The sequence below is a fragment of the Symphodus melops genome (assembly GCF_947650265.1).
Source record: "Symphodus melops genome assembly, chromosome: 7".
Classification (NCBI taxonomy): Eukaryota; Metazoa; Chordata; class Actinopteri; order Labriformes; family Labridae; genus Symphodus; species Symphodus melops.
The window spans coordinates 27,229,673-27,242,191 of record NC_136697.1 but is presented as its reverse complement, the minus strand read 5'-3'; the positions used below and the strand labels follow the sequence as shown (position 1 = coordinate 27,242,191).

The window sequence follows — 12,519 nt, the reverse complement described above, 5'->3', positions numbered from 1 at the left end:
GTGGACAGCAGAATCCTGATCTGAAGGGCTGGATCTCATATGCTGTGCCATGTGTTAATTAAATTCATGTTGTTCAGCCTTCATCCAGAGCAATGATAAACGCACAACAGATATTTAATGATGGAGAAACCTCGACACAATGACATTGCACAGGACAGGATGTTTTTTTGTCCAAGATTTGTAGGATTCCCTGTTTTTATGTTGTTGTTGTTTTTTTTAGCTTGTTTGTTGTTGTTCTTTTCTCAGTTTAATCATCACTTAACCTTTTACAATTAAAAAAAACAAACTATGTTAAGTGATGAGAAGAAATATGTGGCGGAAAATGACTCCAACATGGCTACAAAGAAGAACCTTGTTAGATCAACTCCTTTCACGCTCGAGAAAGAAAACTTCACCTCCCAGAATCCTTCGCTCCGTCCTACTTCCGCCATCCTGTCCGAGGCGGACCGAGGGGGAAACAGATGACTCGTCCGCTGCTGTGTTGAGGTTAAAACTTACCGACAGAAACGTCCAGAAATCCGACTGAGAACATTTCAATCTGTCGAAGGAGAGAGCTCGGGAGGTGAGAACAGACTTTTAATTATTAAAAAAAAAAACATTTAAATCCACGTCTTGAAGCTGAGCAGCTCGCTGGCTTTAAAAATGACCTGAATGATGCTTCCCCTCTTTTACTGTGTGTAGCTGCAGCCTGAGTGTTTATTTCATCGACACATGAAAGCATGTAAACATCTTAAATATAATGACTGAACCCTCCGTGCTCTTATTATTCTCTGTGGTCTCCTCGGTCAGGTGCTGGTTTTGTGTTTCCTGTTGCAGTCTCTGATGCTGTCAAAGTGTTGCATTGAAAGCTTTATTCACTGCAGCTAAAATGTGGGTTCCGGTTTTTGCATGCACATTTATTTTGGTGATCTAGTTTCCCTTCAGATCTGCAGAGAGACTGTTAATAAGTGTTTTCTGTGCGTCATCAGCGTCACGTCGGGCCTTCAGGGACAGGGTTTTATAAAATGCACATCATCAACATGCAAATGTGAGATAACAGGGGATGAGGTGTCATGTTTACCAGTGGTGGATGAAGTCAAGTCATAGATACTCCTGGTCAAATATGACCCAGATACAGCTGGAAGTTGATTAGTCCGGTTTTTAAAGGGGACTTATTATCCCCTTTTCAATCAGTCCCCTCTGTGCTCTAAATGAATCATCTGTGTTTCTGAGCTTTGGTCCAAATCTAACATGAATCAAGCAGCAGAGGAGGTTTGAGACCCTGTTAGAAACCAGCTCTCTCAGAACGCTTCGTTTTGGTGTGTGTGTCTCTTTAAATGCAATAAGCCCCGCCCCCTTGAGTTTTCCTGTATACGTCGCTCCTCTGTAGTGAGAATAAAAATGTTGGACCTGATCTAAAGTTTAGCTCCAGGCTGGAGGTCGAGTCCGCGGGTGGAGACACCAGGGGAGGGGAGGAGATTTCAGAATCCCACTGTGACATCACAAGGGGAGCACATTTAAAAACAGAGCTTTTCTCTTCTTTGTTGTCAGACTTCTGCAGACCACAAACAAAAGACAGGATGTATTTATTAAACATGTTGTGGGTCTGTAGACTCTCAGGTTACCCAAATAAATGTTCAAAGACACTTTTGATTTTTCAGAATATTTCCCCTTTAAGATTCTGGAGTTTTTGCTTTTAAAGAACACAAAAGTATTCAAATAATTTGGCATGAACGGACGTGAGTTGTCGATGTTTATTTGTTGTTCCAGATGAAGTCAATGCTGTCATCTAAGCACACTTAACTTCTGATACGACAGAAGATTTGTCACCGACGAGTTTTCATTTTCAGACATGAGAGAAAATGTTTTAAACCCGAAGAAGTCATGAAACAAACACGTTCATATATTCTGCTACGTTAGGATTATTTAGAAAACAGGAAGAAAAAACAACCTCACAAGCAGCCAGGCTGTTTTACACAAACAGACTGGGTTTTATATTCCAGATATTACGGTAATTTTCTTTCCTGTTTCAAAGAAAAGCTCTAAATCCTCCGTGTTTGTAACAGAAGAACAAATGAACGTTTGTTCCTCAAAATCAAAATGTTCTTTTTTTGGATTTTAAGATTCTGGCCTCAAAGAAAATCAGTAAATACAGCGTCATGATATTGAATCTTACAAAGTGCATGTTACTTTAACCTCTTATTTTAGCTAGCAGTCAGTAGTCACTTCTGAATATCCACAAATATGCTTTGGTCTCGCTCGAGCTCAGACGGACGATGTCACAAGAGAAACAGCTGCGCAAATAGTTCTGAGGAATCCGCTAATCCTCAGAAATCCTGTGACCACAAGTCAACCGAGATTTAAGTCAGGAAACGATCAAATCCCAACGCCACCACTCCCGTGCGTTTTTCTTCTTCCTGACCGACGGCTGGAAACGGACTCGGACACATCGGTCCACCGGTCAGTGTTTAACACGCTAACAAACAACGTGTCAGGTCATTTAGTGTTCCTGTTCACCTCAGTGACCGACATCATGAAGTGCACGCGTGTTTCTCCCCCCTCGGCTCGCCGACTCGGAGCGTAAAGAGGAAGCAGCCTGGAGATGATGTAGGATCTTGGATTTGGGGATGTGAGAGTACGTGAGCTGATCTCTGACTGACCGACTGACTTTCTGTTTCATCCTGCAGGTGCAGCGGCCATGTTTTCCTCCAACCAGTAAAAATCCACGTCCCCTGAACCCGCACGCCTCTCTGCTCCAATGAGCCGCCGTCTCTGACTCCGCCTCAGTCCACCTTCTCTCGACCAGTCGGGCGGGGGTCACGCGGGGTCGAAGGGATGGAGAGCCGATGCAGCAGCAGCGCCGACTCCCGGCTGACCGGCAGAGCGCTGGGCTCCGTCAGCGCCAAGCCCATCTGCGCACGCGTGGAGTCTTACGAATCCGGGGACAAGAAGTGCATCTCGGACGTGAGGAGGACCTTCTGCCTCTTCGTCACCTTTGACCTCTTGTTCATCACCCTGCTCTGGATCATCGAGCTCAATGTAAGACTTCTTGTGTGTGTGTCTTCAGGGTAGTATCGCTACGATTGGCTCCCTAAAAGAAGGTTAGCATAAAAAACAGGACTGATTGATTGTTTTGGTACCTCTCCCCGGGTTTTGACAGTGGACCAATAAACGAGCTGAACCAGAGCGCGTGGTAGAAACAGCTTCTATACGTCCCACTCTGCTCTGTTTCATGTTTTAAATCGGAGACAGATTTTAATCCTGGTCAGACACGGAGCAAAGAGGAGGAGACGACACGAGGGGGGGATAAATTATATCAACGCCGCCTTTCTGAAAAAGTTCCAAACAAACAAACAAACTCTCTACTCTTTAAAAAAAACAAGATGGCGCTCAAGCTGAGGTGGACACGGGGCTGAAAACACCGTCGGGACACTCGCTGTTAAAATCAATAACCAAAAAAACAAACCGATGACCGTTGGACTCATAAACAGGTAGAACAGTGTTTGGGTCTAAACATTAACTGTTTTATATCGTGTGTGTGTGTGTGTGTGTGTGTGTGTGTGTGTGAGCTGATGAAGTCAGCTGACCTCACGTACACTTCATGAGACTGCACCTGCATCGGGCTGTTTCTGACTCCGTGGTCACATGGTTTTTGTTTTAATTTGTGTGAAACGGGTCAGAAGTGAATCGAGGTCGTTCAGTGGTCAAACGTTCTGACTCCGATGAGGAAGTTGTTGTGCTCCGGTTTCAGCCGAGGAGAGCGAGAACACTGGCTGCTCTGGAGAAGGAAATTCCAGTGACGCGAGGTAAACGGTGTCTGTGTTTGAAAGCAGAAGTGTTGGCTCTCCCTCAGACTGGAACCTGAACTTCTGCCCGTTCGGCTCATCGGTGCAACTCAAAACATTTAAAACAAGAAGTTTGGTTTAAAAAAAACAAACAAACATGAAATCAAATCCATCATGAGATGACGGGCTGCTCGACTCCTGCTTCCTGAACGTTGGTGATTCTGGAGTCTGTTTGGGGGCCAGGAGGCAAACATGTACAGGGGAGGGGAGGGGGGGATGTTGACCTCTGACCTGTTGACCTCTGACCTGTTGACCTCTGCTCCTGACTGCTCTGGATTTGTGTGGACCGGAGGAGTCCGGCGCTTTGTGAACTTAGTTTCTACGTTTGAACCGGACAAACTCAGATGTAGGGATTGTTCGGAGCGTCGGACCCGGAGCGGCGCTCTCTGCCCTGATTGGTTCATCACGTGTTCGTCGTGTCCCGACAGGTGAACGGTGGAATTCAGAAGGAGCTGGATAAAGAGGTCCTGCACTACGACTACCGCGCCTCCTTCTTTGACATTTTTGTAAGTTTTTTCTCTCCTCTTCCTTCCTGTTGTTGTTGTTGTTGTTGTTGTTGTTGTTGTTGTTGTTGTTGTTGTTGTTTACTTCTCCCTCTCTTTAATCTTCTGTCCATCCCCCTTGTTGTTGTCTCTTCTTCCTCTCCTCGCTCAGCTCCTGGCGGTTTTCAGGTTTGCCACTCTCATCCTGGCCTACGCCGTCTGCAAGCTCCGTCACTGGTGGGCCATCGCGGTAAGTTTTCACGAAGCAGGAAGTGAGAAGGCAGCGGGATTCACCTGGAGCGAGAAGGATGGGGGGGGGGGGGGGGGGGGGGGGGGGGGCGCACGACCACGACCACGACCACAGACTGTCAGCACGCCACCGCCATGACCTCCGTGCACGTTATCAAACTGCCCTGTCCGTTATTTTAGAAAACAAACGTCTTTATTGACAAACACATGCAGACATCTGATTTTACTTCCACGTGTTATTGATCCGTGTTTCCTGTCGGCACAGATCACCACGGCAACCAGCTGTGCTTTCCTGATTGTGAAGGTCATTCTATCAAAGGTAAGAGTCACCTCGAGCCAAACGACAACATCTGTCTGTGTTTTCTGTCTCAATCATGACGTCATGTCTCTGCAGCAGCAGGCTGATTGAAAAGTTAGTGCTCCCCCTGCTGGTTGATATCAGAACTACAACTCACTAGTAAACAACTAACTAACTGTGTGTGTGTGTGTGTGTGTGTGTGTGTGTGTGTGTGTGTGTGTGTGTGTGTGTGTGTGTGTGTGTGTGTGTGTGTGTGTGTGTGTGTGTGTGTGTGTGTGTGTGTGTGTGTGTGTGTGTGTGTGTGTGTGTGTGTGTGTGTGTGTGTGTGTGTGTGTGTGTGTGTGTGTGTGTGTGTGTGTGTGTGTGTGTGTGTGTGTGTGTGTGTGTGTGTGTGTGTGTGTGTGTGTGTGTGTGTGTGTGTGTGTGTGTGTGTGTGTGTGTGTGTGTGTGTGTGTGTGTGTGTGTGTGTGTGTGTGTGTGTGTGTGTGTGTGTGTGTGTGTGTGTGTGTGTGTGTGTGTGTGTGTGTGTGTGTGTGTGTGTGTGTGTGTGTGTGTAGCTGCTGTCTCAGGGGGCCTTCGGGTACCTGCTGCCCATCATCTCCTTCGTCTTGGCCTGGATTGAAACGTGGCTGCTCGACTTCAAGGTTCTTCCTCAGGAGGCCGAAGACGAGAACAGTGAGTCTGAGGCTCCTTAGCCCCGCCCACAGCGCCGCAGCAGCTCGCCCGATGAAATGTCCCCTTCTCTCTTTTTTTTCAGGATATCTGTCCATCATGGACGCCACAGAGCGAGCGGCCCTCATGGGACCGGGTCCTTTATCTGACGGACAGTTCTACTCGCCGCCAGAGTCCGTGGCAGGTCAGGACCTCCACACACACACACACACACACACACACACACACACACACACACACACACACACACACACCTTTAAAGTTTTCATTTATGTTATATGTAGATGTACCGTATATATAGATATATATGGAAAAAAAAGTGAAATGATTTTTTTATTTTTTATTTATATTTTATTTATTTTCTTTCTTGTAATAAAAAACAACAACAAATAATTAATCTGTAGATATAAAAAAGTTAAATAAATTATTATTTATTTATTGATAAATATTCAATCTTAGTTTTTTCTTATATTATAAAAGGAAAATTTAAATTATTTAATGTTTCTCTTGTATTTTAAAAAGACAAACTTCATTAATTATCTCTTATTTTGTTATGTAATTATGTGTAATATTTTTAATGAGCTTTAGCAATGTGAATGTATTACATGTTAATTCAGCCCTTTGAATTGTATAAAGAGACAAAGCGTGTCACATCTTCTGTCTGTCCTCTGAACTTCCTGTCGTGTCTTCTTCTCTTGTCCTCAGACTCCGACGAGGAGCTGGACGATAAACACGACCCAGAAAAAGGGCTGATTCAGCAGGTGACTTAACAGGTGACAGATCTGTTTCTGAAGACGACCTGCAGTACCCATTTGTAACCACTAGGTGTCACAGTTTCCTCTCTCTCTCTCTCTGTTCTCTTCAGGATCTTCACCACTGAAGCTTTTTGTCCCGCTCCCACCGTCCTCTGGAGGGGAAACACTCTGCCTTACACATCCTGCCATTTTAGTTTTTATATATCGACTTGAACAAACCTTCCGCGCACTCGAACCCACGACTGCACCGCCGTCTGTGATGTCCGCCCTCTTTGCATGAACACGCATCCCAGACTTTAAAAAAAATAAATAAATAAAAAAAAGTGCTGCTTTAAAAGCTTTCACAGATTTGTTGTGGTCGTTTCCCCGGCACTCAGAGCACCTCTGGGACGACAGCACGAGAAGAAGAATAAAAAATGATCCAGCGAGAAAGTTAACTTAACTTAAAGTCTTAAACTTCCGTCATGTTTACTTTGTTTTCACACGCTCTGATTTTAAGCCAATGTGAAGGAAACGAAGCTCCTCAAACTCTGCATGAAGGACCGTTTTTTTTTTTTTTTTTTGTTTCTTGTGGCCAGTATTGAGCTAACAGACTCTGTTCTGTAACAAAGAAGAGAAAATATTTATGGTTTACTTTGTTGATGTTGCCAAAAAATAGAATTTGAAGAGCGTCGCTTGCCCCTGAAAAGATGTGAAGTGTTGTTGGTTTAGAACCTGAGCGAGCCGGAGATCTGCAGCGTTAAAAACACGACTCGAACTGTAAACTCTTAAAAAGAGTCTGCCGGAGCTCAGCACTTGAAAACACATGTACATATCTTTACGCATGCCCTGCAAGCCGAGCTCCTTGTTTTTATGAAAAGCTTGTCTGTAACAGAATCATTAAAATGTGAAACTTTTTCTGTCTGCTCTTTTTTTTCCTGCATGTTTTCTCCAGACCTTTTTCTTTTCTTTTTTTATTTTTTAGATTTGTCATCATCTTGTCTGTGCAGGATAAACAGTACAGTGTGTATATATAGTATATTGCAAACATGAATGTGCTGAGGTAGCAGAAGAACAGCTTTGTCCAAACGTCACCTTTAAATTGATGGAGAGGCGTAACAGACGTGAAAGTCCCGTCTTAAACTGACAGTGTAAAATAGGCTCTTCATTGTTGATGCATTTACATGCATTCTTTAAAATGACCAGCAGGGGGCGACTCCACAGATTGCAAAACGTACTTAGGAAGAAACGCCCCTTTTTTATTTTTTCCCCACATGACCACACATCAGCAGGCGTTTGTGCGTGTGCACGAAAACCGTCGCAATAGAGAGCAAAAGCAGGCAGAACACGAAAGGTTGGGGGTTCGATCCCCAGCTTCTGCAGCAACATGTCCTTGGGCAAGGCCTCGTAACAGTCAAAGTTTAGCAGTAGCAGAACGTCCGTCTATGGCAGCCATCTTGTATGTACATGCAGTGTTTCAGAGCTTTGAGTAGATACAAGCTCTAAGCTCCCGTCAGACATATTTTGAACCACTAGAGGGCGACATATTGACCTTGTTGTGTTAGCACAGAGAATAAAACCCACAGACTGTTCTGTAATACTGTTTTATTATTTTTCACATTTTTATTGACAGAAGTCAAGTATCCAAGGCGTTCGTGAAACGGAGCGTCCACAAATCTACATCCTGCCTCTCAGCGTCGCCTTTCACTCACTCACTCATGAACACTGTCTTTTTTTTTTTTTAAATAAATACAATACTGATTCTAAAAAGAAGAAGAGGAAAGTAAACTCAGAATATTCGACCTTAAACCTGTCTGGAGATGATGCCACGTGACGACATTAAAAACGACGACATGGCGCCCTCGAGAGTGACGCTGGGATTATCTGCAGCCCACAAACATCAGAGAAACTTAAACAGCTGGAGGATGAAATGTTGACACCACCTGCATTGTTACAGTTTGTGTTGAGAATATACGTCTGGAAATGTGGAAATACAAAGGAGGAAAAAAAAATCGTTTTCATCTTCGTTCTGCAGGACGATTATTTTGAGTCACAAAAAACATAAAGAAACAAAAATTCAAAGCGCTCACTGGATCCTGATTATTACAGAGCACTCGTGTTTTGAAGCGACTCCGCACTAGGACCATTATTCGATGGGGGGGGGGGGTCAATAAATCTCTGATGTGGTAGCATCATTTTGAGAAGGTAGCACATCTGGACAGAACACCGCACGAACAACTTCGCCCCAACGTCTACAGTGATGGCGAGGCGTAAAAGTCCCGCCTTGAACGGGCAATGTGAGAGAGAGGGGCTCCTGTTCGTCAGATTTACGTTTTTCTTTTTGTTTTGTTCAAACCGGAGCTGTGTTTGACGCTCGCACAGACAGAACTACAACCAGGAACCAATCAAAGACAGCGACAAGTTTCCGCCTTCTTACAGGATTCGTTGAGTTTTTGGGGTTTTTCCAGATGAACTCCATCTGAGGAAAAAGTGACCGAATCGCAGCTTTCACGTCTCCTCTTTGTTGATTCGAAGCAGACGAAAAACACAGAAGCTAAAACAAGGATTTAAAAGCGGGCTAAGCATCGTGACGGCGTCTCCGTGACGGCGGCACAAAGAAACAAACATGGAGGGATGTTAGATGCGTCTCTAATCCATCGTCTCGGCTGTGTTCAGTTCTGAAAACATGCGTCCTCCTTTCATGTGATGGATCTGTGGTTCTGATCTTTTAGACGTTCCCAACCTGCTCCGATGGATCCATTTCATCATCTTAGATAGATAGATACTTTATTGATCCCGAGGGAAATTCAGGAACTTCTTATCATAAGTTTTCATCGAAGAAAAATCCCTCCAGAGTAAAACAACGAGACCTGAGGAAGGATTTAAAAAAGAGGCCTCGGTGATGGATCGAGGTCGTCGGCGACGCTTTGGTGTCAGAACCAACAAGAACGCCAGAGACGCAGAACGACAGCGACCAGCGATCTGAACGATCGTTTGAGAAAATGAACGATTTCATTTAAAGATTTGTAATCGGGTGTTTGTTTCTTTTCTGGACATTTTTTATTCATCATCTTTCCGACATTTCACACACAAAATGTTTCTAGAAAATGAAGCAGCAGATAAAACGTGAAGTCTAAAAACACTGATAACACGGAGACACAAACTGGCGTCTGATACAGTTTTTCTCGCCGACTTCCTGTTTTGCTTTGTTGCTTTAACTCAGAATAAACAACAACAAATATCTGACGTCTTCGTCTTTTACGCCTGCTGATCAGAGACGTGACGTTTGTTGATCACTGCCTCTGCATGCTGTTCCATCTCGGACCAGAAGGGGTCGCCAGAGGACCGGACGAAGGTGAATCACACTTCCTGTAATAAGGAGAACGAGGCGGCTCTTTGGGGGAATGATTGAACGTGTTATCAGAGGGACACAGTTTGTTTTTCTGCTTTTTACAGCTCAGAAAAAACAACTTTGACAAGTCCCATGAAGCCCCTCAAGACCAACACAAACACCTCTCAGTGGTGGTCTGGATTTAAAGGCCGGTGTCTGTCCAGCCTGAGATCGAGTAAAAACGCCTTCGATTTCGAGACCTTCAAAAAGTGTCCTGGAGAATTATTATCTGTCTAACTGGGGCAACAAAGAAAATTTAAACAAGGTTTCTTCTTTCTCAAAAACAAATAAAAAACTGAATGTTTTGACGGCTTTTCTAAACATTTTGAATCTCGGAGATACCAGGAAATGAATCATTTGTCGTTCGTCAGAAGGGTCTCGATTAAGAAGCGCCTGCGAGGGAAGATCGCTTCAATTCATCGACGTGATAAGTATCTAAAAGCAGCATTCTGGTTTTTCTTTTTACGTCTTGGTTTATAGAAAAGGATTTTGCCGTTTCGTTTTGAAGAAGAGGTTTTTCATCGTTTTAATCAAGGAGTTCGTCACATGATCCACAGCAGGAGTTCTGCCCAGTGGTTCACTTTTTTTTTTTTTTTTCCTGAGTGTTCAAGTTGATGCTTTTTTCCTGATGAGGATCATGATCATGATCATCTGTGACTGAAACCTCCAGAAATTATACCAAATGGGCTGAAAATTAAAACTCAACGTTTAAAGGTCACATGTGTCTCTAGTCTGTCTCCAAACCCTCCAATGATGAGAAAAGTCCATCCTCTCCGTCTTGTGCCTGCTTCACTTTTCAGAAAATGTGTCAAACAGGCTGTTTTGGATGTTTCCCTTCATGACATCACAAAGGGCAGTAGCCCCTCCCCCAGGTGGGTGACACTCCCACAGCTAGGTGTTTGTTCTGCCCTCTGAGTCTGCCTTCTCACCGTAAACAATAGGACATGGAGCCAGAAAGCAGCGAGTCCACCCGAGCCCTTCCAGAGAGGGGGCGTGGCCAGACACAGCTCATTTACATATTTAAAGCTACAGACACAGAAACAGCCTGTTCTGAGCAGGGCTGAAATAGAGGGGTTTATAGACATGATCAAATACAGGATCAGAGTGGATTTACAACAACACACTTCACACACATGATGAAGAGGAGCGAGGACACTGATTTCACCTGAAGAAGAGGAGATCATGTGACCTTTAAGCAAAGATTGACAAAAAGAAACAAAAAAAAAACGTTGACATCTGCAGGTTGATAACGGCAGGTCACAACCTACAAAATGAAGCTTTAGGGGAGAAGTGAAAACTGAAGTTTGGATTTTAAACACTATTTGTTTTTTTAAAAAACATGAAAACAAGACTTCAGAGTCCAAACAGTGTTTCTTTGTTTATCGTGTGATAGCTGCTTGTTGGAAACGATTGCATTGAAAGTTATTCTGCACGTCCACTATACTTCAACTAGCAGATCTTTTTTTTTTTTAAGGACTGCTCTAATGCTAAAACACGTAGCCAATAATTAACACACTGATTTTATAATCTAGTTTTCTACATTGATTGAAAAACATGAAATATTTCATAATTTTAGCCTTTTAGCTTAAACGTTAGAAGTTTGTCTCTTTGAGAGCTGCGTGTATTTGAAAACTGACGACGTTTGAAGCTGTAAGCGTGCGGTCTGAGAAATCATCAGGGATTCATCGTTTCACTTCTTTAAGATTCAAAAAAAAGAAAAGAAAAAATGGCAACACTTGAAATTAACGTCAAAATATTCCTGTAGTCGCTGCTTATTAGCATGCTAATTAGCATGCTAACTAGTAGCTGGCTGCTTATTACGCGAGACGAGGCCGCCTTTTAGGAGGGAAACAGCAGGGAGCGTGTGTGTGTGTGTGTGTGTGTGTGTGTGTGTGTGTGTGTGTGTGTGTGTGTGTGTGCGACCACACTCCTGATTACTGCTCATTGACAGGAAGTAGGAAAGTTGTTTCTCTTTTTCCAAACGCATAATAATCCCCATATTTTTGGCGCCCGCAGGTCGTGTCTAGTACCCACAATCCTCTTTGCTTTTTTTGCATCTGTTTCATGTTTTTTTGATTTGGTTTTTTTCGCCGTTTAAAAGTCACGGAGCAGCGTCGGTTGTCATAGCGACAGGACGGATGTGCAGCGCCTCATAAATCATAAATCAACGACTTCCTGACTTTTATCAATAATCAGTAATCAGGAGGTCATTGAGGGCAGACTCTCAGCGAACTGTCGACTTAAAAAAAAAATAAAAGATTTGAAAGAATAATCATCAGAAGCTGCAGCTCGACAGTGTTCAGTTTGCTAAACATCCAAACCTTCTTCTTGCTCTCCGACACTTCAGCATCCTCCGACATGTTGAGTAAAAAAAAAAAAACGGCTAACGCTAATTTGTCTCAGCAAGAATTACCCAGAAATCATTGGGCCTACTGTTTAACGATTAACCATCAGAAGCAGAGCGAGAAGCTGACGTCCTTCTTCCTCCAGCTCGCTCTTCACCCGCAGCTTTTTATTTTGTCCGGAGCTGACGAAGGACAGACGACTACACTAAGACCTCTACGTGACGGTCGACTACGTATCTGCATACATGTTTTCGGTACAAAACGTTGTGTGTTTTTTGTTTTTTTTTTTGCCTGTAGATGATTGGCTGCATCTCTCATTAGGGCGTGGTTAAAAAAAAAAAAAAGTCACTCCGTGTGTTTTTTTTGTTTTTTTAAAGTCCGACCTCCTGACTGTCTCCGAGCAGTTTTCTCCTCTCAGTGTTCTTCCAGACCTGCGAAGGCGACTCGTCCAAACAGTTCTGCGGTCAGGAGGAAAACCTCGATCCTGGTTTTTTTTTTTGTTTTGGAGTTAAACCACTTATCAG

The 12,519-nt window shown here is 43.7% G+C and overlaps 1 protein-coding gene and 1 long non-coding RNA gene across 3 annotated transcripts; one reads left to right on the top strand and one right to left on the bottom strand.

The window, feature by feature from the left end:
• The first annotated feature begins 391 nt into the window (after window positions 1-391).
• On the top strand, window positions 392-7,176 carry stard3nl (STARD3 N-terminal like). 2 transcript variants are annotated; one of them, XM_079348361.1, is made up of 9 exons: window positions 392-562; window positions 2,667-3,018; window positions 4,253-4,330; window positions 4,479-4,556; window positions 4,821-4,874; window positions 5,411-5,528; window positions 5,611-5,709; window positions 6,231-6,298; window positions 6,391-7,176. In XM_079348361.1, exons 2-8 carry the CDS (start codon window positions 2,815-2,817, stop codon window positions 6,293-6,295), a joined length of 696 nt encoding a protein of 231 aa, XP_079204487.1. In that variant the 5' UTR covers window positions 392-562; window positions 2,667-2,814; the 3' UTR covers window positions 6,296-6,298; window positions 6,391-7,176. The 2 variants fall into 2 exon arrangements, with proteins under 2 accessions (XP_079204487.1, XP_079204488.1); XM_079348362.1 differs by lacking the exon at window positions 392-562 and adding an exon at window positions 2,244-2,439.
• Window positions 7,177-7,438: 262 nt separating this feature from the next.
• Window positions 7,439-11,613, bottom strand: LOC306826835. Its single transcript, XR_013779521.1, has 2 exons — window positions 9,728-11,613; window positions 7,439-9,653 (listed from the first exon to the last, which is right to left on the bottom strand). It is a non-coding gene; the product is annotated as an uncharacterized lncRNA (long non-coding RNA).
• Window positions 11,614-12,519: the final 906 nt, after the last annotated feature.